At 44.2% G+C, this 16,493-nt stretch overlaps 1 protein-coding gene across 2 annotated transcripts in view; it reads left to right on the top strand.

Moving 5' to 3' along the window:
- The window catches only part of stk4 (serine/threonine kinase 4), a 108,425-nt gene extending 95,568 nt beyond the window's left edge, over window positions 1–12,857 (top strand). For both annotated transcript variants that reach the window (XM_033041755.1, XM_033041754.1), the window contains one exon: window positions 12,104–12,857. In XM_033041755.1, the coding sequence (XP_032897646.1) occupies window positions 12,104–12,262 (159 nt within the window). In that variant the 3' untranslated portion in view covers window positions 12,263–12,857. The remainder of the gene's footprint in view (window positions 1–12,103) is intronic.
- Window positions 12,858–16,493: the final 3,636 nt, after the last annotated feature.

The raw sequence follows: 16,493 nt of genomic DNA, 5'->3' as shown, positions 1-16,493 counted from the left end.
TCCTAATGTTAAGTTACCTGATGAACTGCCAAAGTTCCGGACAATTAATCCTGAAGCAGTGCAGCTTAGGAATCTAAATTTAAGTAATTAAATGAAAATGTAAAAATACAGGGGAGAAAGCCACTAAATTGTGGTAATAACACATTTGATTCACTCATTCACCCTCAGGAAAGGAAACTTGCTGTCCTTGCCCAGTCTCAACCCTATATGCTTCCACACCCTTGTACGGTTGACTTTGATAGACACAAAGTGCTGGAGTAACTCAGCGGGTCAGGCAGCATCTCTGGAGAAAATGGATAGGGGACGTTTCAGGTCGGAACCCTTCCCTAGCTAGAGTCATGCAGCATGGAAACAGGCCATTCGGCCCACCTTGTCAATGGCGACCAACATGCCCCATCTACTCTAGTCCCATCTGCCTTATTTTGGCCCATGTCCCTCTAATCCTATCCTATCTATAAACCTGTCTAAGTGTTTCTTAAACGTAGCGATGGTTAACAAAGCTGTATATAAGGGTCAGAACCCTTCTACATTATGTGTCTATCTTTGGTACAAACCAGAATCTGCAATTGCTTTTAATTGCATGATGGTTGATTTTAAACTGTACATTTCAGGACAATTAGGGATGAATAATAATTGCAGGCATCATGCATCATATACAGTCTTCTTTGAATGGATAGCACACAACAAAAGATCGTCACCGTATGTCGATACAATTGACAATAATAAACTAAACTAAACTAAACCGACGTGCTTTGGTTTCCTCCCACACTCCAAAGTTTGTAGCTTAAGTTGCCTCTATAAAATTGTCCCTAGTCTGTAGGGAGTGGATGAGAAAGTGGGATAACGTAGATCTCTTGTGAACGGGTGATCAATTGTTGGCATGGACAAGTGGGCCGAAGGGTCTGTTTCCATGCTGTGTCTCCAAAGTACACTAAAGAGAAATAATTAACATTTCAACGCCCTTTCAACATAACTAGGAAATGTTGAAGATGAGCATGCAAGGCAAAGGGAGGATTGAAGGAGTCAGTGCTCTTAGGAAAGTTAAAATAAAATAGAGTGCTGAAGTAACTCAACAGGTCAGGCAGCATCTGTGGAGAACGTGCCAGGTGACATTTCGCGTCAGGCTTTTAGGGCAGTTGCTTGATGATCAATAGTAGAGTAGTTCTCTCCCAGAATATTCCATATCATTGATCCTTGGTTAAAGTGGTTTAAGATAATATATGGTAAATCTGTAGTGTACCACACAGCGTTGTAAGTGCATTACAAGGCCACATTTCAAAAGGCTGAGACGTGTAATATGCATCCAGACTGGTGCACTTATCCCATAAATATCCCATGGCACTTGGCCTTGGTAATTTAGCAAGATCAGGATTAAAAATCCCTGCAGAAGTCATGAATAAGTTGAGAGAGTGCAGTGAATCCCCTGAGGTGACTGGATGCTGGAAAACCTGGAATGTGAGGAGCTTCAAGGGACTGCATACACCTTCAAGGCAGGAATGGGTATGAGGGCAATTAGCATTGTGATTTGGATGTGCTTCAAAAGCCAATGAGAATTGTATCGATTTGCTAATAGCGATTAGATTTTAAATTCTGCAACCTGTTTTCATAAGGTGCTGATAATCTTCCTGTTGGGTATCCAATAATCAAACATAAAATGAATGTACACTTTGGCAAACTCCCCACCAAATGCTAATAATCTTGTTCAGTATCTGATAGTCAAACTTTATAAAGAAGGTGAACTTCATCATTACACGTTTCCCCGACTGTCTCTCATCGTTTTGTGAATGACATTGAGCTGTCACCAAGCTGGATCATTAATTTCCGTCTCCCGTGGCTCTAACAGCAAGCGGACATCAAAGATTGCCACTGCATTGCTCGGGCTTTGTAAGAAAATTACAGTTTTAGACGGAAAATAACCCGGCAGAAGACAGCTACATTCAGCATCACCACAATGGACTTCATTGCAAGTTAACCCATGAGAGCATATATCTCTCTTTGATCCACTGCTGATTCTCTGAAAGAAAGTTTGTTGTAGCTGCTTTGTGAAGAGAGGAGGTATCAACTGAGTCGTCATGATTAGGTTGAGAAGTGTCTGTCTGGGTATGTGGTTGATCTGAGTCAGCTTGCTGTAGTTAGTTGGGGAGTATTTGGAGGGGCAAACCTTTTTAGAACGGCCTAGCTGCTGCCTCACAGCGCCAGAGACATGGTTTCAGTCCTGACCTCGAATGCTGTCTGTGTGTGCAGTTTATACATTCTCCCTGTGGCCGCGTGGTTTCCTCTGGGTGCTCCAGTTTCATCTCTGGATGAAGCTGCGAGTTTATAGCCTAATTGGCCCTCTGTTAATTCCCCCCAGTGTATAGGGACTGGGTGTAAAAGTGGGATAACATAGAACTCCACGCAGACAGCACCCGTGGTCAGGATGATCCCAGGTATCCAGCACTGTGGTGCAGCAGCTCTACCAGCTGTGCACATAAATGATTAAGAACCAATTACTTTGATACCATAACCACCTCGGGGACATTAGAAATACAAGCAGGACATGACAATTCTGCCCTTGTTAGGCACAAAATGCTGGAGAAACTCAGCGAGTCGAGGAGCATCTCTGGAGAAAAAGAATAGGTGATGTTTCAGGTCAGAACCCTTCTCCAGCGATTCTCTGTGTTCTTGCTGAGATGCTCCAGCATTTTGGGTCTATCTTTGGTATGAACCAGCATCAGCAGATCCTTCCTCCACATTCATCCCTTGTACCTACTTTGTCATTCAATAAGACCATGGCTGATCTTTTACCAGCATCATTCTGCGGTAACACTGCTTCCCTTGATTCTTCTGGAATATTTGAAAGTTCCGTGACTCTCTGGAAGGGAGAGTGCCAAAAATTCACTTCCTTCTGTGGAGCAGCAAAGAATCTTCTTATCTCAGTCCTCAATAGCTGACCCTTATTTTGAGACTGTGTGATCCTTGGTTCTAGAGAACCCAGCCAGCAGTTGGAAGTGTTGTCCATTCGATGTTTAAGGTCACTAAACAGTCTTAATATATCAGGTATTGAGCGTGCAGCGAAGAATTACGAAGATGTGTGCTGAGGGCCTGAGCTACAGAGAGAGGTTGGGCAGGCCAGTGGTTTATTCCTTTGAGCGGAGGAGATTGAGGGATCGTCTTATAAATGTGCATAAAGTCAGGGCTGCCAACTCTCACGCATTGAGCGTGAGACACGCGCATTTGACGAAATTCTCACACTCTCACGCTGATGGTAGAAGTACCCACGCTCAAATCTTTTTTTTATTAAATAAATAAATAAATAAAGGCGCGCTCCTCCACACTCACCAATAAGAATAGTTTTCTGTTGGCGGGTTTCCCGTAAAGAACGAGCAATTGGCTTAAGCCCATCGCATACTATTTAAAATGGCAATGTAGACAAAAATGATGGAGAAACTCAGCAGGTGAGGCAGCATCTATGTCTGAGTTTAACCCTTCTCCACGCTCAAGCATTTTTGTCTACCGCTCTATAGATGCTGCCTCACCCGCATTCACATTCCCGTGCAAATGGTGTAAGAGGTGAGGCATGGCAGTGGTCCCAGCACCGACCCCTGAGGCATCGCTCACACCTCCCACCCCCACCTCCGGCGGCTCTGTGTCCGGCGGCCGCTCTGTCCACACCGCATGGAGTTTTAACCCCGGCCCGGAGCCAGGAGCGAACCGGGTGAGTGGGGGCGTCGGTGCCGCCTCCGGAGCCGCGGGGATGAATCTTGGGCTAAGGCTCCGCTCCGATGCCCAACCCCCGGGTCACTGTCCCTCACCTCCTCCGGACCCCACCCAGCTGGACACAGATAACCTGGGCCAGCCCGCATTCCCAGGAGGGGGGGGAGTGGGAAATGCTCCCCGGACATCGGCAAGTCTCTGCTCACTCCGGGTGTTGTCGCCGCTTCACTGATACACACTCTCACACACAACCTAACACACACCCTTGCACACCCACTGGGACACACAAGGTTTATAGGGATATGGGCCAAATGCGGATAAACGGGACTAGTTTAGGTAGAATATCTGGATCTGCATGGACAAGTTGGGATGAATGGCCTGTTTCCATGCTGTAAGACTATGACACACTGTAGAAAGGGTGCAGTTGCTCTGGAGAGGATCCAGGTACGATTTATGAACATATTGGCAGGGCTGGAATTTTTTTTTTCACTTTGAAGAAAGATTTGATAACTGGGATTGTATTCTCTGCAGCAATCGAGGTGAGGAAAAGACCTGTTTCGCTTTACAAAGAGTGTAGGAAGGAACTACAGATGGTGGTTTAATCCGGTTAGACACTAAAAGCTGGAATAACTCAGCAGGATAGGCAGCATTTCTGGAGAGAAAGGATAGGTGACGTTTTGGGTCGAGACCTTCAGACTGAAGAGGTTGAAAACCAGCCATAAAACACAATGACTGGAGATGTGTATTATCCAACTAAGGGCAGAAATCAGATCATGTGTTCATCTTTATTGGCGTGACACCATAATAAATATATTACAGAAAAAATAATTAAATGGGGTGGCACGGTGGCCCAGCGATGGAGTTGCTGCAGCACCACAGACCCCAGATTTGATCCTGACTATGTACAGTATTTGTACATTCTCCTTATGACATGGTTTTCTCTGGATATTCCGGTTTCTCCCACGTCCGAAAGAAGTGCAGGTTTGTAGGTTAATTGGCTTCTGTAAATTGTCCATGGCTTGTAGGATACAACTGGTGTATGGTAGATTGCTGGCCGGTGTGGACTTGGTGGGCCGAAGGGCCTGTTTCCATATATATGTTTTACATATATATCTTAATTTAATTGAAACATATACGGTTGAATATGTGGCATTAATTTTGTCTTGTTTCTATAGTCAAAGGGTAAGGTTGATTGATTTATTTGTGCAGAACAGTGATGGAAGTCTGACTCCTCTTGCCTTGTTTCTATGTTTTTGTTTCTCTATATATATATATGCATAACAGCATGAATTATAATCTGATTTCCATACATGGTCATTCATGTGCTGCACCTGTTGATCAGAGCCAGGCTCAACTGTGGAATGTAATTAGGAATGTAATTTAGCCTAACCTTATTCATACTTAATCCAATTTGAAGCATAAATGTAGCATTCAAGTGTAAGTTAAAAGACTCGCTACAGTATGCACCAGATTGCACAATTTCAAGCAGAAAAATGCAAAAGCTCCCTACCGTGAGGGACACCCCCCCCCCCCCCCCCCCCCCCCCCCAGTCGCTATGCTCCCTTGCAATTTCTCACTCTCAACTCTCACCCAATGTTGGCAGCCCCTGATAAAGTCATGAGAGGGATATATTGGGTGAACGCAGTCTTGTTTCCCAAGAGTTGGGGAATCATAGTGAAAATGTAAAAATTGTCCCTCATGGGTATAGTATAGTGTTCATGTGCAGATCGCTGGTCGGCGTGGACACGGTGGGCCGAAAGGGCCTATCTCCATGCTGTATCTCTAAACTAAACTCAACTAAAAGGATAAGAAAGGTTTAGAGAGATATGGGCCATATGAAATGGGATTGGCTTAGATGAGGCATCTTGGTCAGCATGAATTGGGCCGAAGGGCCTGTTTCCGTGCTGTATGACTCTCTGCCTCTATCCAATGACTCTGTACTCCTTCACGATTAGCACTTGAAGAACAGTTCAGCTGCGGGGCTTTTCAGACATAAATCTTAACCTGTATTGGACCCGATGATGTCTGGCTTGGATATAGTGTCGCAGTAATTGATATATACTTGTCAAATCTGTCACAGGAAAAACGTTAGAAGCTATTAAGCTATTATTAAATACATTGTGGCAGAACACAGAGAACTTCAAGGTCGGGCAAAGTCAATATGGCTTTGTGAAGGGGAAATTGATTAATTTATTCATTCCTCAGTCGAAGTAACATGCTTTAACGGAGAATCCGTGGTGTTCAGTTGTTGTCTGGTAAGGGGCTGTAAGAGATGTTAATGCAAGCCATAAAAGCTCATTGTGCAGGAGTACCATATTGTTGTGGGTATAAGGTTGGCTAACAGGAGCAAGCAAATAAAGGCGTGGGAGACTCATCATATAAACAGGCCCTTCTGCCCACCGAGTCCATGCCGTCCACCGTCCACCGGTCACCCGTTCACACTGATTCCACTTTTGCATCCACTCCCTACACACTGGGCACAATTTACAGAGGACCAATGAACCTACAAACCTTTGTCTTGTTTCTGCTCTCTCCCAGCTTTCTTCCATCTCACCCCTCTCCCCACCATATGTCTAAAGAAGAGTCCCAACCGAAACGTCACCTATCCATGTTCTCCAGAGTTGCTGCATTCTCCCCATAACCTTCGCTAATCAAATCCTAGCAATCTCGGCTTTAAAAATACCCAACGACTTGGCTTCCACAGCCGTCTGTGACAATTAATTCCAAAGATTCACCACCCTCCAGTAAATAAATTCCTCCCCATCTCCATACTACAAGTATATCCTTTTATTTTGAGGCTGTGCCCTGTGGTCCTAGACTCTCCTACCGGTGGAAACATCCTCTCCTCATCCACTATATCTCGCCTTTCATTATTTGAGGCAGCATCCCCGCAGATCATGGAGGGTGCTGCCTGACCTCCTGAGTTGTACCAGCACTTTGTGTCTTTCAAATGTAAAGAAGGGAGAGCTTATATGCAGGCTTTAGTCTGCCCAGTTAGCAAATTTAGTAAATAACATAAATATAATAAAAAGGAACTGCAGATGCTGGTTTATTAGGTGGACACAAAATGCTGGAAAGCACAGCAGGTCAGGCATCATCTCTGGAGAACGTCGATGGATGACGTTTCAGGTCGGGACCCTTCTTCAGACTGATTGTAAGGCTGGAGAATAGGAAGCAAGAAAAGGCCATGACAATTTGGTTAATGATTCGGTGCCACATCAAAGTTTTATTTATTTCACCTTGTCAATTAATTTTATTCGCTACAATGTAGGGAATATTTTTGGAAATGATCTTTCAAACACAGATTTGAGAAAACCAGTGACTGAAGAAGGGTCCAGACCCAAAATGTCACCTGTCCGTTCCCTCCACAGATGCCGCCTGAACTGCTGAGTTCCTCCAACACTTTGTGTTTTGCTCAAGATTCCAGCCTCTATAGTCTCTTGTGTTGAGATTCAGCAGTCTTTTCTATTGGGTTAGTGGGAAGGAGTCTGAAATAAACAAGTTATTTAAAATGGAAAAACATCTCTCTTAAGCACCTGTGTTTTTCCATATGATAACAAAGTCCCTTGAATGAATGACTAAACGTTTCAGCTTGAATGCTTCAGATTGTCAATTTGTTTAATTGCATCCTTTCTGGAAAGAGATTGACTATCTTCTGACTTGTCTGACAATCCACTCAAACAGTATTCCTTTGAAACCTAAGGGCTTACTGGGTCTCCTGCCCTACATATTTTCATATGACAAAGGATTAGAGTCATACAGCGTGGAAACAGGCCCTTCAGCCCAAATTGCCCATACTGACCAAAATGCCCCATTTGGCCCCATTTGGTCTATGACCCAGTAAAAAATGTTCCTATCTATGTACCCTTTAAATGTTGTTAAAGTGCCTGCCTCAACTACTTCTTCTTGCAGCTTGTTCCATATGCCCACCACCCCCTGAGTGAAAAAGTTGCCCTTCCTATTGGACAGCACAGTGGCTCAGCGATATAGTTGCTGCCTTACAGCGCCAGAGACTCGGTTTTGATCCTCAGTGCGGGGACTATCTGTACTGAGTTTGTACGTTCTCTCTGTAACCACGTGGGTTTCTTCTGGGTGCTCTAGTTTCCTCCCACATTCCGAAGATGTGCATGTTCGTTAGTTAATCGTCTTCTGTAAATTGTCCCTAGTGTGTAGGGTAGAACTAGTGTATAGGTGATCGCTGAACACCTTCGCTCAGTCCGTCTTAACCTACCTGATTGCCCCGTCGCTCAGCATTTCAACTCCCCCTCCCATTCCCAATCTGACCTTTCTGTCCCGGGCCTCCGCCATTGTCAGAGTGACTTACTTAGACTTAGTTCCTCCCACACTGTTGAGTGCATTGGGCAGCAAGCTTTCGCCATTCTGTTCGGTTATGTGCAACGTCTTCCACCCTCGATAGGCTTGCGTCCCGGGCTTCCAAAACCTTCTGGAATGTTCGCCTCCATGTGAGTTTTGGCCCAGCGCAAATTGGAGGAACAGCGCCTCATATTTAGTTTGGGTAGTTTACACCCCAGCTGTATGAACATTGACTTCTTTAACTTCAGATAGTCCTTGTTTTCCCTCTCTATCCCCTCCCCCTTACCAGTTCTCCCACTAGTCTTCTTACTGTCTCAGACTACATTCTATCTTTGTCCCATCCCCTCCCCTGACATCAGTCTGAAGAAGGGTCTCGACCCGAAACGTCACCCATTCCTTCTCTCCAGAGATGCTGTCTGACCCGCTGAGTTACTCCAGTATTTTGTGTCTACCTTCGATTTAAGATCACCTCTCAGCCTTCTGCGTTCTAAGGAATAAAGTCCTATCCTGCTTAACCTCTGCATATAGTTCAGGTCCTAAAGTCCTAGCAGCATTCTTGTAAATCTTCTCTGCACTCTTTCCAGTTTAATGACATCTGCCCTATAGCAGGGTGACCAAAACTGAACACAAAACTCCAAATGTGGCCTTGTACAACAGTAACAAAACATCCCAACTTTTATACTCAATGCACTGACTGATGAAGGCCAACGTGCCAAAAGCCTTCTTGACCACTCTATCTACTTGTGACGCCACTTTCAGGGAATTATGTACGTGCGTTCCTAGATCCGTCTGCTCTACAACACTCTCTAGGGCCATGCCCTGGTTTGAGTTTCCAAAGTGCAACACCTTACATTTATCTGTATTCTTTAAGAACCTAATCTCTTCCTTAAGTGGGGAAACCTGTACAGATAGAAAGTATTCTCAGTAATCATCTAAGGGTCTGGGGAGAGGATGGGAATGTGATAGATCAGCTAAGATAATATTCTTTGATGCATGAAAAGGGCTGAATGGCCTATTTTTGTTCTCGTTTTCTATGTATCTTTGAATGTTAATTTGTTTTACTTTGTGCGTTTATTATTGATAAGGATAAAATAATTCATTTCATAAAACTTTAATGTTTGACACTATTTCGATAAATTAATGCCACAAAAGCACTGTCATTTTAATTAGAGGTTATCCATGGAAACAGTTAATTGCAATAAAACAAAGCTATGTTAATATTTTATTAAAGGATTCGCACAGGGCCCTCAACAATGGGCGAGCTAATTTGTGTTATCCCAGCCTCAAGTGAAAACGTGATCTTGCACAATAGTTGCTTCCCCTACCTCCACCCCAACCCACACAAGCTACCCTCTCTCCTGCTGTGCTCCATGCAAGTGGGTGGATTTCAGTGCCGAGACAGCAAAGAATTACTCATTTTAAGTAATGTTTGGAGAGACAGCATCAGTCCTAGTACATTCAACATCAATTGCCTGAACCATTTTTTGCAGATGAGATTAGTTTAACGGCATCATTTTCGGCACAGACATTGTGGGCCAAAGGGCCAGTTCCTGTGCTGTACTTTCCTATGTTCTGTGATTTCAGTTTTTTTAAAGTAATGGGTGAGGGGATTTGCTCCCAGTACCAAGCGATGAGGACTCTATTAATTAATTGAAATGGTGTCCTTGACTGAACTTCAAGTGTCAGTTCCTGACCAGAGCACGTGCCTGCCGAGCATTAGCCAAGTCAGGAAGTGCCAAAAGCAATTAACTGAATTTCTAAACATCGAGAAGTTGGCTCCATGACAAAAACTATTCAGGGAAAAAAAAAAAAGAATAAACCATTGATTTAAAAATTTCTGTAATTAAAGAGTATTTGTAATTGCTGGGACTTTAGTGGTCATTAACAACAAAGACCAGGTCCTCTTCAATGGAGCAGATAATCAATAGGGCAGCACAGTGGCGCAGTGGTAGAGCTGCTGCCTCACAAATGCCAGAGACCCGGGTTCAAGCCTGACCTCGGGTGCTATCTGTGCGGAGTTTACACGTTGTCCGTGTGTTTCCTGGGTTTCCTCCGGGTGCTCCGGTTTCTTCCCATATTCCAAAGACTTACGGGTTTGTAGGTTGATTGGCCATCTGTAAATTGCCCCTAGCGTGTGGGGAGTGGATGCGAAAGTAGAATTACATAGAACTGGTGATCACTGGTCGGCGTGGACTCTGTGGGCCAAAGGGCCTGTTTCCGTGCTGTATCTCTAATTAACTCTAACGTTCATCTGCCATGTCTGGCATGTGTTATATCTTTCCAATGGAGATTTGAGCCTCCATGCAAGACTAAAGGAGAAAGCTTTTAAGTGTTATTATTTTCTGAGTATGACTTGTTTTAAGAATCCAAAATTAATTAAACGTTTTATGTGCAGTAGAATACAATAGGCTACGAAAATTATTGTTTTCTTTAGCATGCCTTTAAAGGTGGTGTCTTTGGTATCTTTGGATTCTACAATGTCTTTATATTTTATGTATATTTTCCCATGAACCATCCCATGAGGAGCATCAATTAGTCATTTGGAGAACTTTGATACAGTCTGAAGAAGGATCCCGACCCAAAACGTCACTTATACATTCTCTCCAACGATGCTGCCTCACTGACAGAGTTACTCCAGCACATTTTGTCTTTTTTTTGTAAAAGAGCACTTGCAGTTCCTTGTCTCCACGTCGTCATTTAGTTCAGTTTGCAGATGCAGCATTGGAAACATCCCATTCAGCCACTGAGTCCGCGTCAACTATCGATCACCTGTTCACACTCATTTTATGGAGACAATAGGAACTGCAGATGCTGGCTTACAAACAAACACTACTAGTCTGAAGAAGGGTTTCGGCCCGAAACGTCGCCTATTTCCTTCGCTCCATAGATGCTGCTGCACCCGCTGAGTTTCCCCAGCAATTTTGTGTACCTTCGATATTCCAGCATCTGCAGTTCCCTTTTGAACACTACTAGTTTAATGTTATCCCACTGCCACATCCAGTCCCTACGCACTATGGACCATTTTGGAGAGGCTGATTAACCTACAAACCGCACATCTTTGGGCTGTGAGACCTGCAGGAAATCACAAAGTGCAGTAGAATATAGTGCAGAGAGAATGTGCAAACTTTATACATACGGCACCCATGGTCAGGATCGAACCCAGGTAGTACCTGATACAACTACCTCTTCTGGCAGCTCGTTCCATGTCCCCATAACCCTTTGTGTAAAATAAAAGTTGCCCCTCGGGTTCCTGCTAAATCTTTCCCCCCTCACCTTGAACTTATGTCCTCCAGCTCTTGATTCTTGATTCCCCTCTTCTGGGCAATTGCTTCCTGGCATGGAATTTAGCATAAACAGGAATGTATTGAGAAGTTTGGGGGCTCAGTTTTATTACTGTACATTTTATTCCTGTACGTCCTGTACACTTTTTCCTATAAGAGATTAAATCTCTTAATTGTTTCAGACATCTCGATCAGCTCAAAAGGAGATGAGGAAGAATTTATTTAGTCAGAGCGTGGTCATTTTTAAGGCAGAGAATGATAGGTTCTTAATTAATAAGGGTGTGAAGGGTTTTGGGGAGACAGCAGGAGAATGGGGTTTAGAGGGAAAGATGGATCATATGATTGAATGGTGGAGTGGACTCAATTGGCTGAATGACTTAATTCTGCTCCTATGACTTACGAACTTATGAGCTCCCATCTTATTTATTTAGTTCAGATTAGGTGCGAGATACTGCGCGGAAACAGGCCTTTCGGCCCACCGAATCCGCGCCGACCAGCGATCCCCGTACACAAGCGCTATCCCACACACGTAACAACTTACGATCTTTACCGAAGCCAATTAACCTACAAACCTGTACGTCTTTAAACTGTGGAAGGGAACCAGAGCATCCGGTGAAAACAAGCGGTCAGAGGGAGAATGTACAAACTCCGTACAGACAGGACCCGTAGTCAGGATCGAACCCGGGTCTCTGGCGCTGTAAGACAGCAACTCTACCACTGTGCCATCATTATGTTCAGGTTTATGTTCAGGTTTTTTTTTTATGGTGGTAAGGAAGTTAAAGCTAACGTTTCTTTTTAATATATGTTTGCAGTTAAAGAGTTGGAGCGTTGAAGAACTACAGCGGAGGCTTGCCTCGCTGGACCCCACGATGGAGCAGGAGATCGAAGAGATTCGCCAGCGCTACCAGGCCAAGAGGCAGCCCATCCTCGACGCCATCGATGCCAAGAAACGGCGGCAGCAGAACTTCTGAGACTCTGCCGGGAGTCCTCACCGTTAGGGTGGTGCGCTGAGCTCAGAGTTACACTCACTCGGGGCTCTGCGGAGAAACATTGTTTCCAAAGCACATGTACACACATGCGTACTCACATACATGCACACACATACCACTGACTCTCACGCACATACTACGGATTCACCACAACTTTCACTTTAATGGCACACACACATTCTTATGCGGAGTAACATCATGTTCCAATGCATACAGAGACACAAAACTCATTTCCACACACACATCTGCACACCTACAAACAAAGGCAGGACACACATACTCAAACAAACACCGACTCTCGTACAAACACGCATACAACAAAATAAATGCTTTCTTGTCGTGGACTAATAGGCAAGTTGCCCCTCTATCTCAGGAGTCTTGCTTTTGGTTATGTGGCTGATACAAGCCACCACCAGGATGAACATTGTTTTTATTTTATTTTTAAAAAAACTATTTTTCTAAAATATGTTTTTCCAGAAGCCATCATCACTGAGAGAAAACCTTAAGCTATATATTTTAAACAGATTAGAGGAGGCTCCCAGATTAACACTTTGCAATAAAACTACTGTATATCCGAGCTTTGGGATGAACCCCAGTCTCCACTTTTCCCTACCCAACCACTAAAGCCGAGAGTTCAACAGCAGGTGGGACAACTGTATCCAAGATGTGAAATGGAATCAAACATTAGGAAATCTTGGGTTCATCTACTGAGAAACATACTGCGTCTCCTCAATGTGCACAGTAGTGTAGCTGGTAGACCTGTCGCCTCACAGCGCCACACTCCCAGGTTCAACCGTGATCTTCGGTGCTGTCTGTGTGGAGTTTCCATGTTCTCTCTGTGACCACATGGATTTTCTCTTGTCCTAGAGACCCGATTTCAATACTGACCTCGAGTGCTGTCTGTGTGGAGATTGCACATTCTCTCTGTGACTGTGTGGGTTTCCTCCGGGTGTTCCGGTTTCCTCCCACATCACAAAGACTTGCAAGTTTGTAGGTTAATTGGTCTCTTCAAATTGCCCCTAGTGTGTAGAGATAACATAGAACTAGTGTGATTGTTGGTCGGTGTGGACTCGGTGGGCCAAGCTCCTGTTTCCACAATGTATCTCTAAACTAAACTAAATGGTGTTTACACAGCCCCCATTTGCTCCCAGCAAATATCCACAAGATTCAGTGAAATAAAGTTAATACGATCTGTTTTTAGAGAGGTTGATTTAGAAACAAATGTTGCCCAGGGTACCAGAGGAAATTTCTTCATTTCTTTGAGATGATTTTCTTTGGATCTTTTACCTTTAGCTGACAGAACAGATTGGGCCTCAGTTTAATGTTTCTGATAGTGTGGCACTCTGTCACGCTGCACAGGAGGCTTCACCATAAGTATTATATTTACTTTCTGTATTGAGACTGGAACTCAAGACCATCTCACTGGGAGATGACATCTTTACAAAGAAGTATCTGAAGGTGCAGCGCACTTATCATGTCAAACTTTTCAGGACCAAGTATCACTTGCAGCTTATAAAATACTCACATTCCTCAGCAGTTGGAGGAATTCTAGTTCCTCGGGCAGTTTTTGTCAACAGTGTTGTCCACAGCCGTACATTCCTCACAGGAATATAGGCACAAAGTGCTGCAGTAACTCAGCGGGTCAGGCAGCATCTCTGGAGAAAATGGATGGGTAACGTCTCAGGTCGGGACCGTTCCTGAAACTGCGTCAGGTCGGGACCCTTCTTCAGACTGGCTGAAGAATGGTCCCTCCTTTTTCTCTAGAGATGCTGCCTGACCCGCTGAATTACTCCAGCACTTTGTGCCTATCATCATTCCTCACACAGCACTGCTGTGATAACAGTATCACCCACTGGATCTCCACAATATCTTCTTCTGTAGTGCAGTCTTGTATTGCATTAATCCGCTCTATAATTCCTCACACAGACTGTTTTATATACAAAATTGTTAAACTACATAGTATTTTGAAAGTTATGGCCTACATTTTTACATGGAGCCCACCAATAGAAAGCATTCCTTCATGAACTGTGCAGCTGACTGCAACTTTTATAAGCAAATTTTATTCTTATCTTAGTGTCAGCATCCATGATTACCTTAAGTGCTAACTTTCCATTGCCAACTATATTATCAAAGTGAAACCTGCCCAGTCAATAAGCTTTCAACATTGATAGAGGAAAACAATGAATTACTTGACTGTTTCTTTTCTGTTTTTGACCAGCACACTTGTGAACTAATACATTTTGTCAAGCTCCATTTACTTTACAATCTGACTGCATTCTCGTTGGGTTGGGATCTGCTGAATGTCAATAAAATGGGCTTTATTCTCCGCTTCAGACTCTGAGAACGCCTGAGGAAAGGTCCCATCACAAAACTTCATCCATCCTTTTTTTCCAGAGATGCTACCTGACCTGCTGAGTTACTCCAGCGCACTGTGTCTATCTTTGCAGCTCCTTGTTTCTTTATTTCATTTCTTTGAGATCCATTGAGATCACCTTTAGGTCAACTTTGGTGTTATGAACTGATTGCCAGTTGAATAGCTTGTTGGGAAGAGTGTTCTGTATTTCTACTTTGTTTTCAGTGAAGAAGTGTTAATTTCTTCATTTTCTATAGATAGGAAAATCTCCAATGTTGTTGCTTGTTCTGAACCCCCCCCCCCGCGCCTCTCAGTAGCAGTGTCTCAATTCTTTCCAGCACAGTGGCCGAGCTGGTCGAGCCGCGGCCTCTCAGTGCCAGAGACCTGGATTCAATCCTGATCTTGGCTGCTGTCTGTGTGGGGTGTGCACGTTCTGCCTGTGACTGACCAGGTTTCATCCGGGTGCTCCAGTTTCCTTCCACATCGCAATGACGTGTGGGTTTGTACATGTTTGGTGTCTGAAAAGTGTACATGGAGTGGATGAGAAAGTGGGATAAGATTGAATCAGAGTGAACGGGTGATCAATGGTTGGCATGGACTCGGTGGGCCAAAGGGCTTGTTTCCATGCTGTGCTCCTCAACTAAACTATGGAAGTCCTAGTTGACACTTAGCATAAGGCATTGGAGCAGAATTCGGCCATTCGGCCCATCGAGTCTGCTCCGCCATTTGATCATGACGTGATGCTCAGCCATGTAGTACCACTGTCAGTTTTCATGACGCCACCCGTGTTTTCTCTCTATCCCCTCAGTCAAGTCCTTTACTCAAAAACAAGGACTCCATTGAGATCACATTAACTAACCCCACAAAGTGGACTTCAAAAGATACGCGAGGAATGCCGTCAAGCTTTGGAAAGTGTAGGAAATCATTTTCACTCCCAAATCATAGTCATACAGCTGGAAACAGGCCCTTCATCACAACTTGTCCACGCTGACCAACATGCTCCATCTGCACTAGTCCCACCTGCCTGTGTTTGGCCCATATCCCTCTAAACCTATCATATCCATGTACCTGTCTAAATGTTTCTTAAACATTGTGATAGTACTTGCCTCAACTACCTCCACCAGCAGCTCGTTGAATACATCCACCAACCTTTGTGTAAAAAGGTTAACCCCTCAGGTTCATATTAAATCTTTTTCCCCTCACCTTAAACCTATGTCCTCTGGTTCTCTATTCTACTATTCTTGGCAAAACACTCCGTGCGTTTACCCAATCTATTCCTCTCATGATTTGTACATCTCTATAAGATCACCCCTCATCCTCCTGTGCTCCTGTATCCGAGCCTGCTCAACCTCTCCCTATAGCTCAGACCCTCTAGTCCTGGCAACATTCTCGTAGATCCTCTACACCCTTTCCAGGTTGACAACATCTTTCCTATAACATGGTGTCTCAAACTGAATACAATACTCTAAATATGGCCTCACCAACGTCTTATGTAACTGCAACATGACCTCTCAACTTCTATACTCAATACTCTGACTGATGAATAAGTGTCTTTACAGCGCCAGAGACCCGGGTTTGATCCTGACTACGGGTGCTGTCTGCACGATGTTTGTACGTTCTCCCTTCTTGCGTATGGCGTGCACAACCTAAAGTTCTAAGACAACTTGTTCTGTTTGATCTTCTGTTTGTACACGCCAAGTTGATTGCATTAGTTGAAACATGGTGGACCACGTGAAGGTTGCAATCTTCCACCCCACGTTCTCCCTGAGACCACGTGGGTTTTCTCCGGGTGCTCCGGTTTCCTCCCACACTCCAAAAAACGTGCAAGTTTGTAGGTTAATTGGCTTCTGTAAATTGTCC

Source organism: Amblyraja radiata, chromosome 23 (genome assembly GCF_010909765.2).
Source record: "Amblyraja radiata isolate CabotCenter1 chromosome 23, sAmbRad1.1.pri, whole genome shotgun sequence".
In the NCBI taxonomy this organism is placed as follows: domain Eukaryota; kingdom Metazoa; phylum Chordata; class Chondrichthyes; order Rajiformes; family Rajidae; genus Amblyraja; species Amblyraja radiata.
Note: the sequence above shows the minus strand (reverse complement) of the source record. Positions and strands in the feature narration are given on the sequence as shown.